The sequence below is a fragment of the Ursus maritimus genome, unplaced genomic scaffold, assembly GCF_017311325.1.
Source record: "Ursus maritimus isolate PB19 unplaced genomic scaffold, ASM1731132v1 scaffold_22, whole genome shotgun sequence".
Lineage (NCBI taxonomy): Eukaryota > Metazoa > Chordata > Mammalia > Carnivora > Ursidae > Ursus > Ursus maritimus.
In genome coordinates this window covers 14157612-14176703 of record NW_024424675.1, presented here as the reverse complement: position 1 = coordinate 14176703, position 19092 = coordinate 14157612, and the positions used below count along the sequence as shown (strand labels likewise).

The 19092-nt window shown below is 40.7% G+C and overlaps 1 protein-coding gene across 1 annotated transcript in view; it reads left to right on the top strand.

Annotated features, from left to right (window-relative positions):
* PLCB4 (phospholipase C beta 4) overlaps nucleotides 1–19092 on the top strand; it is a 248332-nt gene that overhangs the window by 158037 nt on the left and 71203 nt on the right. The window contains exons 11-17 of the mRNA XM_040637983.1: nucleotides 3608–3716; nucleotides 7794–8004; nucleotides 9019–9112; nucleotides 11200–11279; nucleotides 11816–11900; nucleotides 14574–14664; nucleotides 17062–17157. Coding sequence (XP_040493917.1) covers nucleotides 3608–3716; nucleotides 7794–8004; nucleotides 9019–9112; nucleotides 11200–11279; nucleotides 11816–11900; nucleotides 14574–14664; nucleotides 17062–17157 — 766 coding nt within the window. The remainder of the gene's footprint in view (nucleotides 1–3607; nucleotides 3717–7793; nucleotides 8005–9018; nucleotides 9113–11199; nucleotides 11280–11815; nucleotides 11901–14573; nucleotides 14665–17061; nucleotides 17158–19092) is intronic.

Below are 19092 nucleotides of genomic sequence, written 5' to 3'. Positions count from 1 at the left end.
CTCACTGTGAGCTGCCATGTGATTAGATACTGCTTCCAACTCAGTTCTCTATCTGTGGTGGGGCTAATTCATGTCCCTGGGCTTCAGTTAATTTCACCTCTCTTTCTGTATTTCCAATGAGAAGCTAAATTGATTTCAGTTTTACCTTCATTCTCTCACAAAGATGATAACTGAGGGGGAAAGCCTACAGAATCAGGAGATGCATGGAGGGCTGGAGAGAGAGATCAAGATGAGAAAAAGAGGAAAAAGGTCTTAGATGACCACAATAATCCAGAATTCGCTTTATTTTCTTGATGCTAGTGATCTCCCCCCGCCTCACACACATTATATGATCACGTTAGGGATAGACCCATTTATTTATGTATTTATCTTGCAGTTACGTAGGAAAGGGTCTGTGATAGCTTTCCATTTATAATATCTTTATTCTTTAATACATAGACACAGAAAGAGGAGGTATTTAGTGTTATGGGTAAGCCTACTCTTGCACATTATTCCTTTATCTTCTTTATATCTCTTCTGAATATTTTTTTGTCGACATCTGTCCCAATGCTGCTTGGGTTAAAGCCAGTTGACACCTTTTGTCAATAAGAGTAAGGACATAATAATGGCGTAACAACCACTGTCTCCTCATGCACGTGGGCACAGTTCTGTGACCTATTTTCAGAAGCTGTTTAGATCTCACTTTACAAAGCTCTGGATGTCCAGAGGTGAATGTTGTAGGTACATTGCTTCCCCAAATCCCCACGGAAAACCGGGGATCCTTCAGAATTGTGAAACATTTGCCCCACTGTGCTTACATTCATGTGGGATTCTTCAGCAAACTTATTACTCTGAGATCACCTGGAAGTGATCTTTTTCCTCTTTGTTGTTTCATATAAAAATTATGGTTTCATGACTCTAATGCAAATCTTATTATCTGCTTCCTTGCCTTCAGATTATCCAGAGTGCACCATGTTTCCTTTTTGAAACGTGCAAGTTTTAGTGAAGCAAAGGTTATGTTATCTGGTGGAGTGATGCAAAGACAAATGCAGTTTCATACTGTCTGCTTTAATGCTTATTTGCTATATTTAAATGTACAATTAGGGGATTATAATACATCCATTTTAGGGCTTGGTTTCTTGGCTTTTGCTTCTGATAGGCAGGATATTCTAGGGAATATCGTGCCCTGGGACTAAATTTTAATAGACTTCAATTAGGAGGACTTCTCAAACATTTATCATTCTATCCTCTCAGGACTTAGGTGTTTGGGTTTGTTTTTTATATTACTGATATGCAAATATGTTAAAATGCATACTTTTACATGTTAGAGCAGTGTTCCTTAAACTTGAACATATCAGAATCACCTGGAAAGTTTGTCAAAATGCAGATTCATGGGTTCCACCCCAGAGAACAAGATCTGGTAGGTCTTTGGTGGGGCCTGAGAATCTGCATTTTAATTCCCAGGTGCGGGAGATGCCACTGCTGCCATCAACAGATGACATTATAAGTCATGCGGGGCTCACATGCATATATATGCATATAAAGAGCACCTAGGAGCTTCTGGGTTCCCCCTCCTTTACCTAATTTAATCTTTTCTCTCCCCTGCAGCTTAATCTCTTCTTTGTCTCACTTTTTTAATTCATATGGATTTGCCCCATCATCTCCATGAGTCCAGAATTCTTACCAATGAGCTTCTCTTTAAATAAAAAAAAAAAAAAAAAAACCCTACTTTTAATAAGGGAGTGAAATACAGTGGCCAACCATGAAAATAACTGCAATGGGGTCTAAAAAGGACCTTTCCTTCCATGTCCATCTTCTTCCGTGATGGTATTTTACAGACACGGGAGAAGAAATGTGCCTATAAAGAGTTTTCTGTTCGTTTGTTTATTTGTTTGTTTTTAAAATGATGCATTCTCACCAGAGGGGTGGTGCTCGCCATGCCCTTGAATGGCGGCCTCTAGAGTTGCATGCTGCCCATCCATTTCATAACTAAGGTCGTAGCATGCCTTCACGTGCCTGGCATTCCACGGTCCACCTCAGTTTCTCTCTGCGTACCCATGAGTTTTGTTTTTTATGGTTTCAAGGCCTGTTGTTAATATAACAGTTTCTGCTCTAGCACGTGCATGGACGTGAGCTGTTGTGAGCTGTAATTTCTTAGATTACAACAGAAGCATGCTTCATTGGGATAAACTGACCAAAAGATACCAATTCCTTATGAGTTAACACTCTTACCTGGGCGAAGAGATGGGAGGACCAGAATAGGCTAAGCCACAAGCGCTTGAGGAAATTACATCGTGCGTGTTGCGTTGGCCAAAGGCATTCATTCCGTGTTACCCCACTTTTCAAACTTTCATTTCAAAACAAATGGGGAAGGGAAATCCATATGAACCTTTAACAATTGTTTCTCAAACAACTTCTCAATACTCTTTTTCAACGTCTGTGCATATATTTGGGTAAAGAAATGTCACCAAGGTTCTACCCGTTGACCAGGTTTTGCTCACATCTGCTTATCTGCCATTATTTCCATAGAAGTTATAGATTTGCTGAATGACCAGGGTCCAATTCATGGTGAACATTAAGGAAGTTTCATGGACCCGCTGCCTCCAGATATAGACACACAAATACAGACACACACACAACACACACATATACAAAATGATTGTAGCTGAGTCAGTATGTTGGACTTTTTTCGCCACTGTTGTGGAGTTCGGATGACGGAACTGCAGAAATGGCATTGTTCCTGGTGCCTCCCATAGTCCCATGAGCATCCACGTGCTGATTTGAAAAGAATGGCATCACCAGCTTCCTAAGTGCCTTAATCAGTCATGGACTCCCCTTGCCTGGAGAATTTCCTCAGGGCAAACCCAGTTCTAGTTCATAGTGAAAAAGCCTTTCTGAACTACTGATACTCAAATACAAATTTTCATATTGTCAATGATTATATATATATATATATATATATATATATATCATTGTGCTGATTGTCATCATTATTATAACTGATTTGATTTGATAAATATTTACTCAAGAAAATGAAGTTTGCAAACTGCCCAAGAAATCTTTTCTTTATGTAAAAAAAAGAAAAAATGATGAAAATGAAATGATGTTTGCCTGTTTTAACCTTAGGGATTTTTTGTTGTTGTTGGTTACTATTGTTTTTCTTTTTTTGGCGCTTAAGTTAGCATATTAACTATTTGAGTAATTTGGGGGTTTTTTGTTTTGTTTTGTTTTTGCTTTTATTTTTCCTTTTTTTTTCCCCCCCAAAGATTTTTGACCTTACTTTTTATAGATATTTATGCCAAATCTCTCACCTGTGGTATGGGAACTAGAAGACAGTACAGTTGACATGCACACCATTTTATGTATCCTTTAGCTTTTGAAGGAAAAAAATATATATACTCTGTGTTCTCTTTCTAGTTCAGTGAGGGAAACCAACAAAGCATTCCCAAAGTTGGACTTTTTTTGAAGTATATTTTAGGGAGAAAGACAGGACAGTGAAATCCTATCTTTGTAACTATAAATGTGATATTCTAAATATATCTTATTTTAGAAATTATGTACTTTAGTGATGTGTAATACCCCAAGGGTGAGAAATGTCAACCTAAATGGGGTTATCTTCTCATCATAGCATCAGCGAGACCCTCGACTGAATGAAATTTTATTCCCATTTTATGATGCTAAAAGGGCAATGCAGATCATCGAGATGTATGAGCCTGATGAAGACTTGAAGAAAAAAGGTAATCAAAGTGAAAAAATCATTTTCTTTATTAAAGAAAAAGCAAGACTATATTCAACTTTAAACATTCTTGAATTTTAGTTAAAGACATCTTTAAATGTGTTGGAGCTCCCTAGAGCCAAGGATTTTTAATGGACTGATTTTTTTCCCCCTAAGTTACTATAAATTTTACCTTACATCAGAATCTGCCCATGCTGCCTGAGGTATAATGTAAATTTATTATATTCTTAAACACATAGTAGTGATCTTTTCCCCATTGTACTCTCTTCTATTCGATCTTTAGTATTGCCTAATACTCAAACTGCAAAGATGCCCATACAGTCTGTGTTTGCAATCTTGGAAGGAATTTCACATCTTATAAAAGTTTATACCTTCTTTTTCCCCCTTTTGTTTTGCCAAGCCAAGTAAATTTTAATACATGATTTGAGGAGCCTTCCCATCATTAGACCTCTGTTACGGAATACAAATGCAACTGATAAGAAAGGAATCAATTTCACAATTTCACAAATTATTGGGGTTTCTGAACATTTGCCTCTTTCAATGAAACATTGGGAAGAGTGCGCTATCCATGCCAATATTTGACAAAGAAAAGACATGGAGAGGAAATTGAAGATGGGTCTCGTAGCAGTGGGAGGCACCTGCAAAGGATGGCAGAGGTGACACTACCGTAATTGAACAGGAAGTCCTGAGACAAGAGATACATGAGCTACGGCCTCGGCCTTGTGTCCCAGCGGAAAGTTGAAGGGAGATTCAGGTTCAAGTTCTCTCTCTCCCAAGTGCCCCTGGGTATTACGGCCTCTAGTTTCTGAGTTTCTTTGTATCTCAGTGAAAATGGCTGAAAGGTTTATATAATCTCTGGACCCGCATAGAACCTGTGTATATGCATGCTGGCCCCCTATACCATATGACCCACCCCTGATATTTTTCCAAGTCAATAGACGTACACTTATACTTCCTGCTAAGGCCCCAGATACCTCCTTTCAGCAAGAGTCCCTCTTTATTTACCTTTCTACAAACACTCTGAGTATAATTATTTATTCTACGTTGCATGGGATTAAAGCGAAGGGAGGGGTGGCTTGATAGATAATAGACCACTTTGTAGTATTTGATTTGATTCTTGTTGCTCTCCTGTCACTGTGTGACCATGAGCAAGGGACTCTATTCCTGGGCCTCGGTTTCCCTGCTTGGAACCTGGTGGAGCCCATACAGTCAACTAGTATTTAGCTCCCCTACTTTCATTTCTTCAAGTTTATAGAGGGCTGACTGGGTGCCAAGCACTCTGCCAGATGTTGGGGATTCAAAAGTAAGTAAGGCAGTCGTGATCTGTTGAGGGATGGGACTCAGCAGTTCCTCGGCAGTACGATGAATGTTATGATAGAGGTGTGACTCTCGTTATTTCCAAAGTCCCTCCAGGTCCTAAAGTCTATGAAATGACATTGACACGTCTAAAAATCATAGCTTCACCATTTCACAAATGACAGAAATTTTAGAAGTCTGCCATTCTTAAGTATGGGTGAGAATGTGGTGCAAAAGGCATTATAAACTTCCAGGAGGAGCCTAAATTGGCACAAGCAACCACCTTTTTGAATATTTTGGCAATAATTGGTAGAGTGGAAAATATGCCCCTCCTCCAGCCCGGCCTTTCCATCTCCAGGTATGCAACCTAGAGAATCTCCCATATCGATATGTTCCCAGCTCTAGATGTCAGAGGAAGTGCACTCACCCAGGCCAGGGGCTTTACATTTCTTCTACACACATAACTTCAAATTCTCCACTCCTAACCTCTGACTTCAACTACAGATCTGCGGTAGAACGCTCCATGTGGATACTGAATGGGCATTTCAAATGTATATGTACAATATGTTTTGATTCTCCCTGCCCGCAGACCTGTTCCTTTCTCAGCCTAGAAAATGGTACCATGATTCACCCAGATTTTCAAGCCAAAACTCTTGGGATCTTCCTTGACTTGCTTTCGTTCTTTCACATCACTTCTGATTCATCAGCAAAACCTACCAGATCTATCCTCACAATAAGTCCTGAATAAATCACTTCTCACCATCTCTACCTTCATCCGACTATCTCAAGCCAACGTCATGTCTTCCTGGATGATGCCAATTGACTTTTAAGTAGCCGTCTTCTTTCCACTCAGTGCCCTACAGTTTATGCTCCACACAGCAGCCAGACTAAACCTTTAAAAACAAAATCTAATCATGTTATTCCACTCTTCAGAAGCCTCCAGAGTCTTCCCAACACACTTAGAGTAAAATCCACAGTACTTAGCAAAGACTTCAGTCCAACTGATGTCGCTTTTGGCTTTCTCTCCAGCCTCGTATCTAACTACCCCTCGGCCACACACTCCTGCGTCAAGGTCTTTGCACTTGCTGATCCCTTTACATGGGATGATGCCCCAGGTGCCCATGTGGCTTGATCCCTGCTCGTGAACGTGACCTCCTCAGAAGGGCTTTTGCTGGCCACGTATCTAACAAAGCATCCTGGTCATTCTTGATCACCTACATTCCCTGCTTTCTATTTCCTTCTAGCACTTGCATGACATTACATGATACTTATATTTATTTGCTAATATATTCATTCTCTTGCCCATAATACGTTTCGTGAAGGCTGGGTGTGTCTGTTTCTCCCATCACTTCATCTGTCCCAGTGCCTTAAAAAGTACTTGCTCTTAGAATGGATGTGTGTGCCCAAGGAGACAGGTGCACAGATTTTTATTGTAGTATGTTTAGTTATAATTAGAAATTTCCTAAATACCCATCAACAGAATCATGGACAATAAATGGGTGTATTCATATATGGACCTACTCTACCTTCTTCAGTCCTACGGACTACCACCATACATACTGCTACACATTATTCAGGGAAAAATAAATGACCAAGAGCTATTTATATTAACCGGACAAGTCTAAGAAAATGTAAAAATAGCAAATTACATATGCAAATAGTGGAATATCTTTTATATCAGCTTTTAAATATTCACAACTACCTATTTGGATAAAGGCATTACGAAGCCGTTTGGAGAATGTTCAATACAAGAAGTCGGGCACGGCTGTCTACAAGGGAGTAGAAAGAGGGACTGCAGTAGGGTGGAGGGTTGGAGCACAGGGTGCTGCCAAGGCCTCTGCAATTATGTATGCCTCTGAAAAATGTAAAGCAAATAAGGTAAAATGTTACAAAGCTGTGGTGTAGGTCCTTTGGTATTTATTATGCTATCATCTGTACTTTTCTATAACCTTGAAATCCGTTCATACCTTGTAAATGCTTATATAAAAACAAAAGGCTGAAGCAGCCGATGGTTGACAGGAGATGTAGAAATATTGATCTCTTCTTCTGAGACCACAGGGGCCCTATATCAGAAAGGACTGACCGAAATGAACAGTGGCTCTTGGGGCCACATTTCAAGGACGACCGAATACTGTCCTCACCAGTCCCACACCCTGTTTCATAGGTAAAAGAGGAGAAAGGAGTTGTTTAACCCCGGAGAGGCTGCTCACCCCTTCTCTGATACAGTGAGAACAGTAGTGCCCTACAGTTGCGGGTTTTCCGCTTGAGCCCAACACGGGGCTTGAACTCACCATCCTGAGATCAAGACCTGAGCTGAGATCAAGAGTCGGACACTTAACCAACTGGGTCAGCAAGGCGCCCCTGTTTTCTGCTTTTTTAAGAGCCCCTCTCGTGTGTATTCTCCCTTACCTGGAAAGTGGGTGTGGCCAGTATTGCCCCCCCCCCCCCAATTTGACGGAAGAGGAGGTTGAGGCCCAAGAATATAAGTAGTGAGTGGTAGAAACGGAACTGACGAAGGTTGACCCCTGGTCGCCACAGCTCCTGGGGCTGCGCTTCTGAGCTCAGGGAATCATGGACTTCTGCCATCCTATGTACACAAGCAGAATGCCACCTGTCTTGTGGAATGCGTTAGGTTACGTGTAATGTTATTTTGTTCACGTTCTGAAGGGAAAGAGACTGTGAAGTTTTTACTCCTGATTAAGCTGCCTCAACTTGCATGAAGAAAAACGTGAGACATGTATCTTCCGAGCCACCTGTCTACTAACTGTCTTTTCTCCCCTAGGCCTCATATCAAGCGACGGGTTTTGCAGATATCTGATGTCCGATGAAAATGCCCCAGTCTTCCTGGATCGTTTAGAACTTTACCAAGAAATGGACCATCCCCTGGCCCACTACTTCATCAGTTCTTCCCACAACACCTATCTCACGGGCCGACAGTTTGGCGGGAAATCTTCAGTAGAAATGTACAGACAGGTGCTCCTGGCTGGTTGCAGGTCAGAAACTTAGGACAGCTCTTTTTTTTTTTTTCTTTGATGATGCCCTTCAATTTAATTGACTTTTCTCTAAAAAAGTAGGAAGTAGTATTCAGAATGACAAGGACATTTTTTCCTTCTCTTTAATGGATTATGCTGGTCATGTAACCTTGAACAGAAAATCTCTGCTCCAAAAAGTTCTAGAATCCTCCTAGGGGCCAAAAGACATTTTTTACTATAAATTTTAAATATCACCCTCAAATAAATAAATATACCCCCCCTCAAAATTGCAAAAAAAAAATTTTTTTCAAGAAGTCATGTTAAGTTTCTTATTGGTCTGAGCATTTGCAAATTTAGTTCTACTTAATGCTAAAAGTTCTAAAATGTCATTCTTTGAGAATAAACATGATTGAAAATGGTTTTTCTTCTATAGAAATTGACAAATATTTGAGGTTTAAAATATGGGAAAGAATGCTGAAAGTAAAAAATAAGAACTTTAGTTGCATTATGATATTTTTTCTTGGCTATCAATAACCATGCTTAGTTTTTAATGACTCACTATTTTTGTGTATGGAGAGACTCTATGGAAATGACATCACTACTTCTGTCTCCGAATACTTGACACAGTGAGAACATTTTCTTTTATGACCGGAGTAACATCATTTCACCCAACAAAATTTTAAACTTTTTTCTTTAACATCATCATCTAAAATCCAGCCCATATACAGATGTTCCCAGTTGTCCCCAAATTGTCCTTCATTGTAGCTTTGTCATGACTAGAATTTCATCCAAAACCTCACTGGTGGTTATATCTCCTAAGTTTGTCTTAATCTCTCACCATTCCTTTTTGATGACACCACATGACAAAGAATATAATGTGATTTTAGCCTGCATACTCCATGAAATAATCACGTTACTTATTCCGTGTTCTTCTTCTATAAGAAAACAACTTATTTTGATGTCTCTTCTTTTAATTTGCTCACACACACTCTCTTATTGTAAGGGTTCAATATTGTAATTTCGCTGTGTGTCTAGATGTGTTGAACTTGACTGTTGGGATGGAAAAGGTGAAGACCAAGAACCAATAATAACTCATGGAAAAGCAATGTGTACAGATATCCTTTTTAAGGTAAGTTTCAAAATAGCCATAGTCTTTTCCAAACTATCACAGAGATCGATGGAGTGGAGAAAACAAATTATTCATTTTCTCAAGCATTGTACCTTCATATTCCTTTCTTCCAGTTTTGAAGAGAAAGTCAAGAAAAATGTTTTCAACCCCTTCGTAGCGCCATCTTTTTCTAACTTTGCTGCTTTCAAAGGGTGACAGTGCCATTTAATGAGGTTTCTCTGCCAGAGTCCCCCTGACTCTAATTACTTTAAAAACAGTCTTTCGTTTTCTTGCTTACTTTGCATTCTTCCTGAAAAACTTCAAGTTCACATAAAAAGATAAACAATACATAAAATGAAATAGATTATAAATAATCCCTGTAAGAACAAGAAGTTAAGTGAGCTTAGAGTTTATGAACCCTCAATAAGAAGACCTATAAACTGCCAAGCCATGCCACAATGGGCTCCAAACTTTCTAGAATTCAGTGCATGGAGAGAAACATGATGATTCACAAGATTTGTAAAATAGAAACAGGGCCATGGGTCCAAAGAAGCATCGTTGTTCCCGGTCCTGATGCCAGAGAGAAGGCTTTTCCCCAGGGACCCTGAAAGAGAGGCATCTACGGTTTTACAAACGGGCATTTCAGGAACGGCCTTTGGGTGATCTCTGTGTACAGTTTGCAGGTTGGTTTCTTACAGCACTCCTCAACGTGCTTCAGTGACAGCCTGCCAAAAGACAAGTCAAAAAATGAAATTCTGTGGTTGGCCAATATTCGGGTACATCTGTCTCTGTCAGTTTGGTGCAATTCGGAATAGTTATCGCAACATCAGGAGCAATGGTTCTCAACCCTGCCTACATGTGGGAAATCACCAGGGGTATTTACAAAACAGATGCCCAGGCCCTGTACCCGTAACACTTCATGCATACCATTTCTCTTAGCCAGATGTTGGTGAATTTTGAGCAGCAATGAAGTCAAGATTATGTTCCCTGAGAAGGGATTATACTCCCTGAGAAGTATCAAGAATATATCCAAGTGGGAAGCCATGAGTTTGCACAGCCAACCAAACTGACAGGAAGCATTGTCCTCTTTAGAGAATTAAGGAACCCAATAAGGAAGCTTAGCTGAAAAGAAGGCTTGGAGGTGAGCAAAGGAGAACCCATGGGCAGAGCCAAAATTTTCCTCAAGGAGTAACTGGTCAACTCCAGTGCATGATCAAGGTCACAGGCGTTTTCACCTGGGAAGAAGCTTTAAGCAAGAATAATTAAAGGACCACTTAGCCATAAGGATGCTCACTGAAATACTCCAGGACTATCTAACCCAAGGCATTAGATGGGTTTCAAATGGACTTCCCTAGATTACTACTGTAATTTTTTTTTTCCAATTTAACTGAATGGTGGGATTTTCCCTGTGGTTAGCTGTAAGCCAGTAAGAATTTGGGGATTCTTACCAAATATGATGCTGTTGTGGAAACATTGGTTTGAAACCATGCTTTCTAAAGCTAAGCAGAGAGCAAGGGCAGCCATCTGTGGGAAGGACATGCTCAGCTCGTTCAAAGCTGTTTCAAATGACCGAGCTTCCAGTCCAGAGACGGGCATCCAGAACACCTCCTGTTTTACCTCACATGTTGCTTGATCAAGGAGAACAACCTCCCTGGTCACCCCCCCCCCCCCCCTTTTCATCAGGCTAATGAGAAACAAGGGCTATTGAATATGTCACAGGAATCTTCATCGAATTAATGAAACGAAGCCAAAACCTCACCTCCTCTTCAACAAGAAAGATGAGCTCTGAACCTGTCTTGCCAGGTAATTGAACAAGGAACCAGCATGCTATTGAGATGAAATTTCTTGTCAGTTAATAGCACCATAATTTTGGAGAAGTCAAAGGTAGCTTTGAAAAAAAAAAAAAATGTCGTTAACCATTAGTTGCACTTGGGTCTAACCACAAGAGGACTCCACCTGTAAAGGTGTCAAGGTGAATGGGTTCTCTAGGTCTTAATTGCCGGAACTGACTTTCTGAAAAGCTGAAATTAATAGCCTTTGAATGGTTTCAAGGTGCCTTAAGTTGTTTTTTTGCTCTTCTCCTTCATTAACACTTTTTATCTTTAAAGGATGTTATTCAAGCCATCAAGGAAACCGCATTTGTCACGTCCGAATATCCTGTAATTCTCTCCTTTGAAAATCACTGCAGGTATAATTTCTACTTGAAGTATCTACTACCCAATCCCCCCTGCTGTACTACATCTTTTTAAATAGCTGAATAGTTTTGGGAAGTGGTAAGGACACTTGGTCTTATGCAAAAAAAAAAAAAAAGAGAGAGAGAGAGAGGGACAAAAAAAAACCCAAACCACTAAAATACAAAGGGCAAAAACAAGTCATCTTGCTGTGTTGTAGAGATGCTTCCTCTAAAAGGTGAGAGATCAGGACACCTTGCTGAAAGTTCCACTGAGCTGGAAGATTCGGCAATGGATTTGAAAGCAGACTTGCTGAACTTGAAAGCCATTTTTTATTCTGTTTACCAGCTCTTATCCTGGGGGGCCAAATCCACTTTTGACACTATACCAGTTAAAGCCCGTGGTATGTAACCGAGCATCTCACTTAGCCTCAGGAGGACAAGTGTGGATTTTGCAGAGTGGGAGTTCTTAATCACCTAGGAATGGATGTATCTTATTCTTGGACGGTTAATGGATGTTTGAATTTACAAATGCCAGTGTTCTCTCTCTCCAGCAAATATCAACAGTACAAGATGTCCAAATATTGCGAAGATCTATTTGGGGACCTCCTGTTGAAACAAGCACTTGAATCACATCCAGTATGTATTTTTAGAAAACCATATTTCTAACCTGAATGGATTTGTTTTGAAATTCATTTCTAAAGGGTCAAGTAGTGCTAGAGGACTAAAGATCTTCATATTTATTTAAATCCATTGGTATGGAAAGCTTTCGTGCTTCAGACAGATGTGTAGAGAGAGACATAAAATAAACATCTGGTTCAATTTAATTTAGAAGGTCTCAAGGTCTTTATGGTTTTTAAGATCTCTGTCCTAAAGTTTTATAAAATGCCCACTGGCCAAGGGTCTATACTCAGCATTTGTTCTCAACTTGGTTGCATGATAGAATCATCTAGAAGGACTATTAAAAATATCTTTGCCAGGGCCCCACTCAGAGATTCTGAGTTAATTGAGCTGGGTAAGTCCTGAACATGGTGTTTTTAAAAAGCCTTCCAGGTGAATCACTTGTGCACATAGGGTTCAGCACCCATAGGAGCCCACTACTGTGAGAAGTCCCCTAAACTGAAGTCACAGGAGTCTGAAGTTCAAGCTCCCAACTCCAAAACAAATATCTGGGGGTTGCCTGGGTGGCTCAGTCAGTTGAGTGTCTGACTCTTGGTTTTGGCTCAGGTCGTGATCTCAGGGTCATGAGATTGAGCCCCACGTTGACCTCCAAGCTCAGTGCAGAGTTTGCTTGAGATTTTTTCCCCCTCCCTCTCTGCTTCTTCCCCCCCCCCACTTGTGCATGAGCCTGCATGCGTGCTCTGTCTCTCTCTCTCTCTCTCTCTCAAAGAAAGAAAATAAAATCTTTAAAAAAACCAAATACTTGGAAAATGTTATACATAGAATTTTTTAGCTTCATTTTTACACCTGCAAATTGCTTCATAAAGCAAAGAACTTTTCACCTGTGGCCCATAGATAGGCTTTGTGAGGTCTGTGACCTCATTCTAATTGCGTACAATTTTTTTTTGGTATATAATTATTCCAGAGAGTTCTTCGCAGTTTTGTAAGGGTCCATAACCTCCAAGTGGTAAATACCCACTGTCCCAAGATGTCATGAGTAGTAGGAGAGCTCAGGGGATTAAGTAGAAAGTACTCTGTGGTAGTAAAAACACAAACAAAAAACTGGAAGGAAAAAAGAAAATCTAGGACACAAGGATATTTGCATCCCTTGCACCCACCCCGATTGTCTTCAGCCTGTAGACGCCATGCTGCAGGCTCCCTGCCCCCCTGTCTGTGCAGCACTCCCTATTTTCCCTGCATGCCGGCCTGACTTTCGGCTGCCAGTGCCTGCAGCCTTTCGCGTGGGGTGGGTGCTGTGGTCACGGGAGCCTGCTTTGTCCATATGTGAAAGACAGGCCAGAAGTGCCAGAGAGCTCACAGCTCTCCCCCTGAGTCCCCTCACTCCGCAGGAGGGACAGTTCCAGAGCAGCCAAGCTCCCCAGCAGGACCACGTGTCAGCACCCCCCAGAGAGAACTTGCCTGATAACACCCTGTTGGGGTTGGCTGCTTGCCTTCTTCTTCTCACTTTCCCACCCCCTGTTGGACATTCCTGCGCCTCCGCCCAAATAAACTATGGGACTGTTCACATCCTTGTGTCAGAGACTGACTCTGAGGGAGCCCAAACTAAGAAACAGCTCCGACTTTTTAAATGTCATTTTTGTCTCACCTAGGTCCTCTCTTTACTTTGCCGGTTGGGCTAAGGTGCTTGCTTCTGTGGAAAGACTACTGTATTCTTTGTGGAGTGATAAGCACATACGTGAAAAGTGTTGCGGGGAGCATAGGTGAATACACAGGAGAGTGAGACCTCCCTGAAGTAAAAAGCTTTCCATCTTGAGAGGGAGTAGGGGAGACAGCACACAGATAAAACTATAGCTACAAAGGAAGACGGCCTGTGACCTACTGAATACTTACTAGAGATATCCAGGTTCAAGAGAGCTCACTGGGGAATGGACGAGTTACAACAGGCTTCGGAAGGAAGCAGAATTTTGGCAAAGAGCTTTGTTTGGGGTAACACAGACACAGGAGTGCATAGTGTCTTGCATGTAATAAGTAGTATAAAGATTACTTTGAAAAAATGAATGGATGCATGGAAAAGATGGGTGGATGGTGGGGCGGGTAGGTGCATACATGGATGCATGGGAGAATGGGGAATGGGTGACTAGAAACAGCACAGTTGTATGGGTCGGAGGTAAGAGAGGAAAGGACACCGCCTTTGCAGACATAAATCCAAGCAAACGAAACCACAGTAGAGGTCGGGTTTTAGTAATTGACCACTCCCTTCTTGATTCTCTTACTGTACCTACAAAATCACAGTCCCAAGTATTGGGGTTACATCAGCCTTCTGAGTAAACAGACTTCCTAATACAGCCTAACACTCGGGGGGATCAGGAGAACACTCGACTTCTGCCTGGGAAAGCAGTTCTGACCGCAGCTATCACAATGACCCCTCGTACTTTACCCACTACGTAAAAGAAGCAAGACCTGAAGTTGAGCAGGAGCCCCCCCTCCAGCAGCACCCCAGGTCAGACCCAGCTCCTGCTGGGGAGGGTGGAGTGGCTCTGCATAGCTCTGGGAGACTGTGGATGTCAAGTTGGCGGTCTGACTGCCATCTAGTGGATATTGGGCTGTATAACAGGCCTCCGTGCTCACTCTGGGCTGGGAATGAAACTGAAGAAGCACATCATTAATTCAGCCTTTTCTGTTTATCTCTAGCTTGAACCAGGCAGGCCCTTACCATCCCCCAATGACCTCAAAAGAAAAATACTCATCAAAAATAAACGGCTGAAACCTGAGGTTGAAAAAAGTAAGTCAAAGACACACGCCAACGATGAAGCATATACCCATTGTGTGTTTGGACAATTCAGCTGTCTAAAATGAAATCTATTTTAAAACCACGAATTTGGGGGTGGAAGGGAGCATAGAAGTGTTGCATATACTTTTCAGAGCAAAGTGGCCACGTTGACATTTAAGTGTAGGTTTCTGCAGTGGGAAAAGCATATTCATATATTCATAGGATGCAGGATTTGGAATGATCCCAAGGCAAAATGAGAAGAAAGTGAAAGGCATTTTAGAATTTATCAAGATAGAAGGAGCCACCGTTCTATCATTTAACATGCTTTAAAGTCCTATTAAAATCTTCCCCTTTGCAGTTTGCCCCGTGAGATGTACATACCTAGGGGTCCTAGGTGAATGTGTGAATGTGTGTATGTGTGGAGAGAGAGAAATGATTTTATATAGATACTTCCCCTGTATTTTCCCTGGAGATTTTCTTTGAAAATATTTTCTTTCAGCCAATCTCTCAATTCCATTGAATTAAGTAGCATTGGTAGCATTAAGTATTGGTATGGTTGCATTGTGTTTTTACCCCAGGTATTCTAAATTTTATTTTTTTTCCTTTATTTTAAATTTAAATTCAGTTAATTAACATATATTACTAGTTTCCGAGATAGAGTTCAGTGATACATCAGTCTTACGTAACACCCAGCGCTCATTACCTCACATGCCCTCTTTAATCCCCTCACCCAGTTACCCCATCCCCCCACACCCCTGCCCTCCAGCAACCCTCAGTTTGTTTCCCATGATTAAGAGTCTCTTACGGTCTGTCTCCCTCTCTGATTTAGTCTTATTTTTATTTTTCCCTCCCTTCTCCTATGATCCTCTGTTTTGTTTCTTAAATCCCACATATGAGTGAGATCATATGATGATTGTCTTTCTCTGACCGACTTATTTCACTTAGCATAATACTCTCTAGTTCCATCCATGTTGTTGCAAATGGCAAGATTTCATATTTTTTGGTGGCTGAGAAGTATTCCATTGTGTGTATGTATGTGTGTGTGTGTGTGTGTGTGTGTATAGAGAGAGAGAGAGCACGCGCACCTTCTTTATCTAAGTTTCAAATTATAGTAATTATCACTTATAGGAAAGTGAAAACAACAAAGAAAAACATAAGAAAATAAAATAGCACCGAGTTCCATATTTTATATATAGATACGTGTACTACAGATACACATTTAGACAAACACACATTTTTTATAAAACTGGGATCATGTTAAATATACTGATTTTATTATCTTTAATTCAACCAATTGAATTGTACACAATTGTATACAATTGTAAGTATACTAACGTTCCTACCAAAGTTACTACGTGCTAACTTTACTGGATATACTGATTTTTTTATTATCTTTAATTTATTTAATTATATTTAATTTATTATCTTTAATTCAACCAATTGAATTGTATACAATTGTATACAATTGTAAGTATACTACTTACGTTCCTACCAAAGTTACTACGTGCTAACTTTACTTCTAATGTATGAAACACTCTGCAGAATGTATTATGTGAGATATGCTACCATTTAACCAGTCCCAAATCGATGGATTTTCATTACTGTAAAAACCACAATAAACCTGTGGCAGTGTTCATTTGTACATTTGCACAGCTTCTCCTCAGAATCAGTCGGTGCAATTCGAGTTGGTCGGCCAAAGCATGTACACATTTTACATTGTGACGTATCTTGTTAGACTGTCTTTTAGAAAAATTGTACCAATTTACACTCTCACCAAAATACACAAGAATGCCTGCTTGCCGGGGATAGTCGGCTCCTGGCCATCTTATATGTTTGTGTGTCTGACTGGTAGAAGGAAAACGAGGCTGTAGTTTTTTGGTAGTTAAATGTTTTTAGTAACTAGTTTTTTGATATGTCATTATTTATAATGTGCGTCTACATGTTTTTCCATTTTTAAAATTCTTTCGTCTGTCTTACTGATGTATAAGAGCTTTTTATACAGGAGGATAGTAATTTGGGGTCGATCGGTCACAGATATTTTTTCCTGAAGTTGTATCAGTCTCCAGTGTGCCTGTCTCTTTTCCGTCACTTCAACATCATTGCTCTCCAGACCATGGGCCTTTGTCACCAAGCCTTAAATCCTTTTCAGTCACCGAGGCTTCCTTTCAAACTTAGGACCAGAACTTCAGGCATTTCACCCACGCTCCCGTAGTCCTTCATCAAGTGTAGACCATGTGCCATTGCACATCCCGTGAGAAGTCCGGCCAGCAGGTCTGAGTGAGACGGTGCCTTAGGAACATAGCCCCGGGGGCTTAGACAATACACCCCTTCTCAGTGTCAGTCTTAGGAGGGCTTTGCGAGTGACCTAGTATTTGTCACCATCTCCTTCCTGTTTGTTTTGAATAACAGAACAGCTCGAAGCTTTGAAAAGCATGATGGAAGCTGGAGAATCCACTGCCCCAGTTAGCATCCTAGAGGACGATAATGAAGAGGAGATAGAAAGTGGTGAGTTGGTTTTCTTTTAATTTACGTGCCACAAAAATACTTTTTAAAAAAAGTTTGTTTATTGTTACGTACTCTCTACACCCAACATGGGGATCGAACTCACGACCCCGAGATCAAGAGTCACAGGCTCTCCAACTGAGCCGGCCAGAAAAATACTTTTTAAAATAAGAAAAACATGAGTTTGTCTCCATGCACTCTTTTATATAATGTGATGGTTTAATTCTTAATAGTCAAGTGTGTATTCGTGCACCAACTTTCACGTTTTGGTATTTTTTGGTGTTTTTCCAAATGTTCCTTCCAGTTTCCCTGGGCACTAGATTTCTGTGGCTTAGTCATCTCCCTTCCTGTTGTGCATTCAGCTGCTCAGCCCAAATTCACAGCCAGAGAATCCTTCCTGTAGGAGGCAAGGGGTTGGAATAAAAACAACATTTTGCAATCCCTTGCTGGAAACAAAAACATAAACTTCAGTGTTGTTAATGACGATAGTAGTAAGACAAGTTACAAGGAAAGGAACGTGAGTAGGGACCCTCGGGTAAATGATGGGTTTGTACGCACACATGAAATGAACTAGAAATTCAAAGCTAGTATTAAAATTTCAAGTTCAAATTCTCTCAACTAGCTCACCAGAATTATCAATATAGGTAGGTAATTTTAGCAAAGGTAGCCTTGCTTAAAATATTTGAATGTTTGTTACTAGCTTCTGTTTTACTTGGGCCATGTAGCCACAGCCATAATGTTTGGTTTTAAATGGGTCTTTTGAAAGGTTTGGAACGCTTTTAGTAAATTATTTGCCCATTATGTGGTATGAAAATTAATTAGCTAAATGACTTGGGCTTACATTGTGTGTCTATTGGTTGGGCAGTGCCTTGGATTTATGTAGTGGTTTGGGGCTAAATAATGTAGAAACACTTGCAGAAACTCTCTCTACTTATTATATGAAAATCTGAAATATACGAGTAGACTTTAGGAAAGTTTGATAGTATAGGTGAAAACCTGAAAGCTGTGAGAATAAACTAATCTCAGTAATAAAGACGGCTTAATAAAGATGGCTCACTGTGGAAGAGACTTCACCATGACGGTGTGTGATGTGTGTCCAAACCAGGGGTTCAACTCCACTCCCAGAGAACAGACAAACTGACTGACTTCCATAGGTTGTATATGGCAGGGAGTGTCTAGGAGGGCGAAGATACCTGGAATTATTTCACTGGTGACTGGAACAATTATCTATTACTGTGTAACAACCCCCCCCCCCAGAATCTATAGGCTTAAAATAACACTTGATTAGTTCTGTGGGGCATCTGGGCTCACACTGGTGCTTCTCTCTTAAGTTTCTCATGCATTTGCAGGCAGATGACATCCAGAGCCAGAGTCATCTGAAGTTTCAGTTGGGCTGGTTGTTCCAGATGGCCCACTCCTGTGGTTGGCAGTTGTTGTGGGGAGCTCAGCAGGGTCTGAGGACCACAGCACCCCCACGTGTCCTCTCCACGTGGTTTGCGCTTCTCACAGCATTGTGGCCAAGTTTCTAGATGGAGCACCCTGAGAGCCAGTGTTGCAAGAGGCAGAAAGCAGAAGCTGTTAAACTTCTTCAGAGCTATGCCCAGAACTGGCCCAGCATCACTGCCTCTATATTTTGTTGATCAAAGCAAAATTAAGGCCCGCCCAGGTTCGAGGGGGTGGGTGAGGGGCAAGGTCACATTCTAGAAGAGCATGTAGGAGAGCAGATATTCTTGGAGCTGTCTTTGGAAAATGCTATCAACCGTGATGCCAGTGATATTATTTCACTTTTTTTTTTCAAATAATAAACCTAAACACGATTCAAGAGTAAAATACTGAAAGAAATGTTATTTGAAAAGGTCAATAAAATACTTCTAAATCTGAAAAGATGAATATCATGTAAAATCCGTTCCTTAACTTAGGTTAAGTTTTACAGATGCT